The sequence below is a fragment of the Montipora foliosa genome, chromosome 6 (genome assembly GCF_036669935.1).
Source record: "Montipora foliosa isolate CH-2021 chromosome 6, ASM3666993v2, whole genome shotgun sequence".
NCBI lineage: Eukaryota > Metazoa > Cnidaria > Anthozoa > Scleractinia > Acroporidae > Montipora > Montipora foliosa.
The window spans coordinates 24,410,394-24,421,268 of record NC_090874.1 but is presented as its reverse complement, the minus strand read 5'-3'; the positions used below and the strand labels follow the sequence as shown (position 1 = coordinate 24,421,268).

The 10,875-nt window shown below is 37.4% G+C and overlaps 1 protein-coding gene across 7 annotated transcripts in view; it reads left to right on the top strand.

The window, feature by feature from the left end:
* The first annotated feature begins 408 nt into the window (after nt 1-408).
* LOC138008919 (trace amine-associated receptor 7d-like) overlaps nt 409-10,875 on the top strand; it is a 20,422-nt gene continuing 9,955 nt past the window's right edge. For 2 of the 7 annotated variants that reach the window (XM_068856223.1, XM_068856224.1), the window contains exons 1-2: nt 409-568; nt 871-1,091. Coding sequence is in view for 2 of the 7 variants with exons in the window: in XM_068856221.1 (XP_068712322.1) it covers nt 3,145-3,162 (18 nt within the window). In the remaining 5 variants the exon portion in view is untranslated. Of the gene's footprint in view, nt 569-870; nt 1,092-2,137; nt 2,340-3,082; nt 3,163-9,683; nt 9,815-10,875 lie in introns of those variants that run through there. The other 5 variants (XR_011124296.1, XM_068856221.1, XM_068856222.1 and 2 more) reach the window with 5 other exon arrangements.

The following is a 10,875-nucleotide window of genomic DNA, read 5'->3' as shown; positions in this document are numbered from 1 at the left end:
AGAAAAACGTTTTAAAAAACCAACACCATTAAATTTACGTAACGTCGCTGACTAAAACTATCCTTCCTCGAGCTTTCAAAACTTTCAACCACTACTCGATTAGCGTCCTTTTCCAGCCTCCCGGTCCTTTCTCTTTAACGTTTCATGGTGAATTGGAAATAAATGTGTTATTCTTTAGCCGACCTGGCAATTTTCCCCCGGTATTTTTGTCGCCATAAGATCTTTAAACGCTTGAAGTAATGCGTGACATATTACAGTCGCGTTACCTGCGCAGTAAAAGTTGCGCCCAGACAATTAGCGCGAACGTCCTCAAATGTAAAATTTTGAAACTCGAATGTTGCATATAGTGAATCTAGAATTCATATATACTAGAATTGTTGAATTTGGATGTTGCATATTTCAAAAAACTCGAATGTAAAATGAGAAACTCCAATGTGGAATGACGAAATGTGAAACAAATAAAAAATGCGAAAGTTGAATTTAATTTGGCGGGGATATAACGCCATACAATTATGCCATAGGAGGAATGTACCAATGGGACGCGATTTTCTGGGGACGACTTCACGAGGTATTCCCAAATTTCCGAAAAAATTTCCTGAGTATTTCCCTTCCATTGGATTTCTTACCCAATTTGTTCGTAAATGTTGGGTCGAAAGGAAAGGCTTTCAAGATCTTCCCTTTACCCCCGCAGTCTTCATCCATCTGTGCTCTTATTCAGGCAGAAGGAAAACAAAAGGCGATTGAAAGACCATCTCTGCCCTTTTTTGCAGAAAAAGAAAAATATATATACCAAGAAAGCTTTCGTAGTCAGTTGAATCAATTACGGACTGGACTTGCACTTTGGCTGACAGTAGGTCTTTATACCATGAGGACACGTGAAGACGCGACATGATGCAGGAATCAACACGTGAAATAATTATGAACATAAAGAAGATCTTGTTAACTGGCTTGAAAAGAGATACTTTTCATCTGCTGCATTAAGTTACAACGCTGCCGCCGATACTGCACACTGAAACGACTGAAAATGGATGTAGTTGTTTAAATGTTGCTGTCGAAACGTCTTTTCATTTACAGTGGCCCTCTATTCAAAGGTAAGAAGAAAGTATCCTGAATACGAATTCTTTTATATCACTAGAGATTACAATGCGGTCGAAATATTTTGTTTGTGTAAACAAGAAGTCTAACACAGTAGGGAGGAGTGGAGTGAGTATTATTACTGTAAAAACATTCGCCAAAGAATGAACGTTATTTATTTTTTACAACGACAGCATCAATTACAACAAAAACAAATTTCGTAAATGTCACATTTTCATTATGTTAGAGTAGTGCGTGGCTGATTGCCGCCTTTGCTGGATAATTTGCCTCGTTCACGGAGTGCGAGCGTGCATGAGTATGTCGAAGTTTTGAAAGAAAATACCCTCTTGACTACACATTGGGAAACAAAATGAACAGATGCAAGGTGCGTTGTACATTTTTTTCACCAAAAAATCTTCCCTTTTAGTGTTTCCGTTGTAAGTTACCCGACCTTCAAAGCGGTAGAGGGTTTTTGAGCTGGTGACCAAACTTAAAGATAGAAGACAGACACTGAGCTGTGTGTTTTTTTAATCTCTGTCTCGGTAAACCGATTGTGCTGTGAATGGGATAGATTCAACAACGGATGAGCATCACACAATTATGCGCTCAAAAGAACCTTTTGTTTGGGTTTAAAAAAATGCAAAATGTTGACATCAAGAGTGTTATCCTCTTTTTCCCTTTAATTTTTAATTTTATGGTGTTTAAAAAAGATAAAAAAAAAAGTTATCTGGAGGCAAATTCCTTGCTCAAGTGTTTCCTCTTTAATTGAGGCCCAGAAACATTATAATTTAAAATTGAGCCACGTTTTTAGCGTACTAAGAGATAAAAATTGTCATGAATTGCTGCCAATATAAAAGCGTTGCCGGTAAATAGAAACCAGACTGTCGTGAACATTTGTTTACAGTAATAGATTGTAAAGAAATTCATTGGAGAGCTGGAAGTGATTCAAATATGTTTTTGTTAAGCCTGGCCATGTTTCATTGATTGAGCTTTCGCCGGAAAGTGTTACCACCCATGCAAACGGTTTTTTTTTTGCCTATACATTTAGTGTTTTTTTTTGTAGTTAACAGACGAAATAAAGCAGAAGAATTTAGTGGTAAGCTCATTCTTAGAATTTCCAGCTATTACCAGGAAAAAACATTTGCCAACTAGAGCACGTTCTAGTAGGATGAAGATTTTTCTGAGTCAATCTTCGACTCTTGGCCCCAAGCAGCAGTGGAATAGGATGCGTATGGAAAAATCAAGGAATAATAAATTTGGGGATGGTGTGTGTTATTCTTGCTATCATTCCTACACCTCTACTACTTTAAGACCATATAGTCAATATAAAAATTTATCGGGATATGTTTTTGTCCATCAACAGTCCCTATAAGGGTTTCCTGGAAAAGCATGATCAAGGATCACCGGATTACTGGATCAAGGATCGAGGATCTACATTCAAAAAATAATTTGAAATTTAAATAAATTAACCCTGACTTTCGTGTAAGGGGCTTTGATTTCGGCATGAGTCGTTCACAAAACGGTGAGGGACCAAAGCAACGGCATATCCTTTAAAGAATCTATTTGCCCCATAAATGATTTTCTTCGTTCAGGTGTTTCAACTGACAAAAAGCATTGTGGTGTAATTATATAAAAAATCACTCATGGCTTAACCAACCCCGTTGAGAGATCCTCCGACAAAATGGCTGTTAAAATAAAAACTGACATCGGCCCATATTGATCTTGAGAAACAGTCTGCGGGCATGAACATATACAAATAATTAATGACAAAAACTTGGTCAGGTTTAGCCAATGTGGTGAGGTCGCACTGAATTTAAGTTCAGCATAGGTCGGCCAGAGGAAATTGTCTTGAAAGGAGAGATGAAAAGAGATAATCGCTTAATTATCTCGTTTATATCACAAGTGACATTCACAGAAACTGCACCTGCCCGTTGAAAAAGCTTGGATGGCGTTCATCCTGCTATCATCGTGTTTATTTAGACCAAGTATATCACGATTCTATTCATAGGAGCAAACAGATATTAGACAGGAAAGGAAATCTTCTAATAGTAAAAATGGTGACTGTTTTTCATGGCTCATACCGTTAAGGTTGGTAAAAATATCAGTAAAATATGTGGATTGTCTGATGCTAGACACATACGGGTTACCAGTCTGGTGCAAGTCAAATTGAATTATCACAACATAGCCTTCAAACATTTTTACGGAATTTTCAAAGAATCTCGAATGGCAAAAAGATAGTTTGGTGACACAAACATTTGCCTCAGAATTCACTGAAATGAACCAACCCAAGAGAAAGAAATTGGAAAGTATTTGTGGTTGAATGCGATAACGCGATTAAATAAAAAGTAAGGGTTAACAACAGCATTTTGTTAAGAGTTTCAGACTATAAATGAAAAATCGGGTATTTGAGAGACAGGAATGGGGGTGACTTGATATAATATGACCAAGTGCCTAAATCGACTATTTCTTCCTGGCGCTTTAAAGCCCTAAATAAATAAAAACAAATTGAAAATACAATTGAGTTACAGTCCCATGATATATGGGGATCGGAAAAACCAGAGCATTATGAAAGCGTAATTACCTCTTCTTCAACATAACATGAAGTTAGAACATCTGCTGTTTTAATATAATGTTCAAATCGGTAGGAATTTATTTCGGTTTGCCCTTGTTAGGGGTAAGTAAAAGAATACGTAGTCAAATTTGAAAATTTGTAAGGAAAGTTCACTTAAGAATTTCCAAGTCATGTTAGGGTGAAATATGTCCTGGTTTTTTCAAGGACTTCCCTGGCCAGTTTTCACCAGTAAGCCAGGTGGCACAAGTTGAAAAAAGAAAAGGTTATTATAGCATAATATACCATGACGGTTTTATAACGTTTTAAAAAGTACTTTAAAATCTTAAATAACTAAATTAGTGAGCAGCATTCTGCGAAATGTATCTGTAAAACTTGTTTATTCGCCGACACGTTTCGTCTAGCTAACGTATATTTCTTCAGGGAGTTTTGCAATAATGCATTAAACGCTTGCATTGAAGCCATCTCTGATGGCAAAAATGATGGCCACAAACATTATAAAGTTTGACCGGATTTTCGAAAGGGAACAGGCGCAGCTGTGAAATATTAGGAGAAGGCGTGAGAAACGAAGTTTTGTTGGGAGTGCTCCAGAGAAACTGTAATGTAAGATAAGGTAAGGGAGCAAAAGCCGCTTATCATGTGACTTCAAGAACCAATGAAAGTACGTGTTTTGATGTGACGTCGTTAGAAAAACATCGTTCACGTGGATATTTGTGATCCTGTGTTCGGATGCTACTGAAAAGGCTTTTTTTTTTCATATCTCTGACCTTTGTGTTGTGTACACCTGCTTTGAGAGTTCTTTAATAAATATTTTCGAACCAGCGTGTTCTATATTGAGTGGACAAGCTCAAGTCTAAACCAGCATACGTTTTCTTATGGGCCACTTTTGAGGAGAGCAGTTTGTTTTTCGTTCTGTGATGACCATTGAGTTGTGAACAATTCAATTTAATTTTCAAAGGAAATATTATTGTCTGTGAAGTACACAATTTAACGATTAATATGACATATAATTGGCTGTATCTTGCAAAATATAAATTCTTCAAGTGAAACAACTTTCATGTCATGGCGCCTTAATGGGTTCAAAATTCAACCTTGCGCATTTACCAAAACTTCTCTCCACCAAAGGTTTGAATTCATCCAATACTCGATTGAATTAATCGAAACTGTTAAATTCATCTAATGCTCGATTGAATTTATCAAAACTGTTAAATTCATCTAATACTCGATTGGATTTATCGAAACCTGAAATTCATCAAAACGCTAAATTCATCGAGCTGTTGAATTCATCGAAACCTTAAATTCAGCAAAATGCTGAATATGTCAAAACGTTGAATTCATCGAACTGTTGAATTCGTCGAAACCAGTCTATCACGTCCACTCAAGTCCCACAAACCCTTGCAAGCAAACTTTCTCCTCAAAGATGGCGGACACGATTGATTTCCAAGAACGACTGCGACATTCTTTGCTGGATCTTGGGAGGAGATTGCAAAATAGTGCGGAGATGAAGACACTGTAGACTTTGTCATGTTCCGATTGCGGCATATAAAAGGTCATTTATTACATTTTGAACGATCTACTGAAGTCGTGCGATCTATTTCAGTTGTAATAGTTTTCTTAGAAAGTGAGGAAGAGAGTAGGATTAATCACAACTTTCCTAAGTATTGCGTGGCTCCTTGTGGCTGCTCGTTGGACATTAGCGATAGCTACCACTAATAAGATAAGAGAGATAAATACCTCGAATGTCAGTATATATGGGTTATTGTCCAAGCGTGAGGTCAAGATGGCTGGATATTGGCATCGTTCTTTTTTTGCGTGTTTATCGACCTCGACGGTCTTGACCGTATATTGGCCTCGACTTCGTCGAGGTCCATAAACACGCAAAAAAAGAACGAGGCCAATATCCAGCTATCTTGACCAAAAAAATGATCTTTGATCTTGCGGTACCAAGCGAGAAATCCCGCGCGGGCAGTATAGCTCCATCTTGCCAAGTCGGGTAGCCAATCAAAGCACAGGATTTGGTTCATCTTGCCCGCTCACGTAGCTAGTCATATAATAATTAAGAAATAGAAAACATGTACCGAGTTTCTATCGAGTTATAGAAACACGAGTGAAAGTTTGGGAGAACGAGAAAAGCTGTGGGAACACAAGCCGCAGGCGAGTGTTTCCACAGCTTTTTCGAGTTCTCCCAAACTTTCACGAGTCTTTATTTTGCTCATTTGTTTGTTTGTTTGTTTTTGTTTTTGTGAGTAGTATGAATAACTATATGAAAGGTAAAAGAAACTGTTTGTAATGTTAGATTTCGTGCTTGATATATAGCGTAAGAATCGGTTGAAAAAAACAACACGTGTTTGGTAGAACTGGTCGATCTCGGTGCTCAGTAAGTGTGTGTTCTCGACCACTGGATTAAAGCGGTTGAAACTACTTCAGCAACCGTCTGGACCCTTTTTAGTGTGACATTCATTACATGTCTATCAGGACTATTTACTCAAATATTTAGGGACGTTTTTAACATTGACAATGTTGTTTTCTCATTGAACGATACACTGAAGAACACTGAACTTAGTTTGTAGTCGGTCATTACACCACGCAACTTTAAAAGCTTTCGGTCTCAAATGGCCAATACTAGAAATGTTCAGCCTCAGCCCCGATTAGGCGTTCCTATAAGAGCAAGAGTGTAGCCATTTTTTCATTTTGTCTTACTGGTGTCTGGCCGTTTATAAATAATATAGGTAGACCTTAGTCGGGGTACCACGATTTCCCGCACTCAGTACACCATGACAGTCGTCGCATTATTTCCGGAACCTTTTAGTCCGCAATTACGGGTTTGATTCCTTTATGTTATTAAGCACTCAGGTTCATTTCATTTTTTTTACGCTATTTTCAGAGAAAATCATCTACGTATAAAAACAAAATGGAAGCCATGTTTACAAAGATACAAATAAAGTATATATAGGTTACAGGATGTGTGTGGTGACCAAAGTGGAAAATGCTTTCCAGCGCTTTCAAGGGTGAGAGGTTCCGGCCATAGCCGAAACAGCGACCATTTTATGTTGGTGCTGTTTGCTAATGAGTTCAGAATTTAAAGCAGCCATCGAAAGACAAGAAAAAAGGCCGTTGAGCGAGAAACGAAAATTTTGTCCTCTCCATTATCCTCTCAGAGCACATCGTTATATGCCGTGACACCGGTTTGAATTTAAGTTAATAAGTTCAAGTTATCTGAAGGTTTCCAGATAGCAGTATCAAGTCTGATTCGGTCATGCAGCAGTTCGAGTATAAAGACCTTTATTTGACCCTTGGCTTCAAAGTCACCAATATTCTAGACTGCAAAACAGTCGTATATTTTGTGAGCGCAAGCGACACGGTAAAATAATGTTCAAACGAAAGGTCTGGGGGTAGTGTAGAAACAGCGAGGGAGAACTCGCTCCAGACCTTTCGTTTGAATATTATTTTATCCTGTCGCTTGCGTTCGCAAAAAATACGACTGTTTTGCAGTCTACCAATATTCATAAACTGGGAAAAACAAGCGACGAAAAATGATCACATTTAGAACGTTCTAGGATCATTTCAAATCCAAGTTCAAGTTTATAATAAAATATTCCTCATATAGATAAATTTGAAAAGATCAAAGGCTAAAATATTGCCTAACGAATACAACGAAAATAAGATTGCGAATGCAACAATAAAGTGAGAGAGCGAAGGGAATGAGAAAATTCTGAACATTTTAAGTTGAACTTAATCTGCCTCATAGAATGATTAGACTTAAAATTCAGTTTCGCTGCTTTGAAAAAGGGAAGTGTTAGATTTTTGCGGTGCGGTGAGACGCGGTACTGACGTCAGTTCTAAGAAAATTTATCGGCGATAATTTATTTCGCGCGTATTTACACGAGCGTCATTACACGGGCGTAAGGTTATGTTAGTGTCGATGTGGATCATCCGTAATGAGATGATGTATACTCTCTCTCTCTCTCTCTAACCAATTCGCGCGAAGGAGATAGTTCTTTCATTAAAAAAGAACACCAAGATATATTTCTAGATTTTACACTCTCATTTCATAAGGAAGACCAGGAGAAGAATTTATTTGTTTGGAAAGGAAGGTGTAATGACGGATGCAGAGCCACTGACGTGTTTTGAAGGAAGCAATTATGGTCATTGTACGTATCATGTCTCATCAAACAACTGAGCATTTACGTTTCGAGTGCAATATAATTGTGTTGCACAGGTACGACACTCGTGCAGCGGGAAAAGAACACAAAAACAACTACCTTTTGATTTCCATGTGCTTTTGAAAATTTCAGACTTTGAGGACAAAATACTCGAAGCTGGGTAGATGACCAATCAAATTGCCCCATACTTTAATTACTAGCCATGATGACTTTTTATCACAGATCTACCATCCAATGTAGTTCTTGCAGCTCAAATACCACGAAGAATCGCAGATTAGTCATACAATCATATTTATAGCTCTTAATAACCCTTTCTGATTTGTGGCAAAAGTCCATTACTCTTGGTCTTGGTCTTACGACTTGCGTAATCTTGACTCAGTTATTCCGGGGAAAACACTTTTCCTACGTCGGCGAGCAACATATGGCTCTATTATGAGTAAAACTCTTCGCAGTCAGGTAATAAAGTCCGTTACGTTGTTTACCCTTCCCTGTCTTTCAAATGCCCCTGAGAAGGACTTCCATGATGATCGTAAACGTATCGGACTTCTGGAGCGGAAGTCATCTTCAGGTCATAAGAATAGGACTATGACACTTTTAAGGCCTTTTTTTCCTCAAATTTGAAAATCCTGAGATCTATCTACACGTAGCTCTTCTATTGAAAATGGTCTTGGAAATGGTAAAATACTATGATTTGCTTGCAGTCTTCGAAAAGACAAACGCCGAGTTAGACGTGGACCTGTAGGACTATTTCGATGGTACAAAATCGGCGCTGAGGAAACTTTAACGCTGTCAGTATCCATTCAAAACAGTCCTTATTTGAAATGAAAGTGACACCAGAGCCGGATTTTGATTTTTAAAAAAAATCAGATATTTAATCGGCAGGATATAGCGTAAAATGCCCCGGAGGCTAGTCAATTAAACTGATGACGTTTTCCGATGTAAATAATTCTGAAGCAAAATGATGGCGGATTTTCTTAATTTTTTGTAATATACAAAGGCTTATATTGCGTTTCCTTTCACTGATTTTTACAGGAAGAACTGAAACAAATGTCTGCTTTCGCAAAGTTTGCGCGACTGTCAATCCAAAACAAAGACAACAATCACATTAAGAATCAAAATGTGTCGAATATTATTGAAATGCTACCCGCAAGGCTTCAGTTTCGCTTGTAATGGAGCCCGGACTAGTCATTTCAGTTGAGTAGAATTTGTCATAGAGAAAGTAAACGCTATGAGATTGATTTCTTTGTATTACGAAATTTTGTGTTATATGTAAGCAAAAGTAGAAAGGTTAAAAAATTACAAATTTAACTTAGATTTTTTTCTTTATTCTTTGAACAAGCTTATTCACTGTTGTTTAAAATTCATCGAAAAGGAATGCTGTGGATAATAGATAAATGTTTCCAAGTACATAATTAGCTAAAACAAAAATTTTTCAAATAAGGTTTGTCCAAGGCCTTGCTTATTTAGTCTGAAGATACGGCCACGAGTATGCCAACTTTTAGCTCATGAGTAAGCCAAGTAAATTGTACTCACAATAATCTTGTCTGCATCTATTATTTTGACCACCTTGAGTGGAAATTGTTTAATTAAAAAATGGACAGAGTTGTCTTTTAGTGATCTTTTGTCATTAAATATTAAAGGCGAATGCTGTGAAAGTCTCCTTCCTTATAGTTCAACTTCACTTTGAGCCATTAAATCAAACTATTTAGTTATCCACCTATCATTATATGACGTGCAAGCTTGTAAATTTTATTCCTGTCACGCTTTTGTTTAAATTTTGATCTTGAAAGTGACACCCGAGATGAGCCCACAATAGACCGCAAATTGGGTTGAACGTCGTATATCAAGCTTCCAATCGTTTGGAAAACATAAGTCGTGTTTCAAAGGAGAGCAGATGTTTTCTAATGGAAAATGACTCGGCAGTATATCAGTTCGTACAACTGAGAGAACCAACTTTTCAGTGACGCCACAGACGACTACGGGTGGATCAAACTTTAGCAGTGCTAAGGTATCAAAGCAAGTAGCTATTTATAATAATTAATATAAAAGTAAAAACGCGTAGCTATCTGTCTCCGTCAGGTATACTTTTAAATGATAATTCAAGAGTTTCAGGACGTGAAATTTAACCAGCTACAATACAAGTCGACAGAAATTTACTTTTAGGGTTCAAACTAAACGGTGTTAAAACATTTTACTTACCAACTTTGGAAGTCAAAAAATGAAGTGTGGTGCTGAACAATTTCGTATTTAACAGTGCCGCAGGCGTTAATGTTTTGATACGCATCCTGTCTACTTCTTTCAAATTGTGATTGGAAAGCATTAGCTACTGACCAAGACTCATTATTGTGTTGAGGTGCACTTTTAGACAGCCGGTGTCAATACAATTTCTGCCTGCCCTGAATCCCAGTCTTGTTATGAGCTGACCAGTGGTATGAAATGAGTCAACATGTAGAACATTCCAGGTAGAAAACGTTCAAAAGTCCCGTAAACTTGTCGGGCCCGAAATTTACTCGCGTGAAGTTGCGATTCATTGAGGTCTTGGAACCTATGCGTTTTGACAAATTCCATTTTCAACAGCAACAGTCTTTAGTTTCTCACAACTAACTAGTTGATTACAAATTTTGAGTTTTAGAAACTTTATTATAAACTTTTGAAAAGTTCAATCAAACATTTTGGTCGCCGTTTTAGAAAGCTTCTTGTGGAATTACCTATGTGAAACTAGACTTTTGACCCTTACTGAAACCATTGAAAGCTCAATTAGTAAGCTATGCGCGGTTTTTTCACATATGAGACAAATAACTGAGTTTTCCTTTTTTGCTGGGCAAGAGGGTTAAATCTTTCATTACACTGGCTCACCACGGTGCTCGTATCAAGTGTGATGGTATGGATTCATATCTGTGTCCAGTTTTTCTTTCCTTTCTTTTTGATTAACAAATTTAATTAATAGCAACTCGCCAATCATGAATGTCTGTTAAAAAGCAATGGTCTAATATAAGAACGACACTATACTTCTTCTTATGATAAAAACGCTTCGCTAAACACATGTGTCAGTTTACGTTTAAAGCCCGC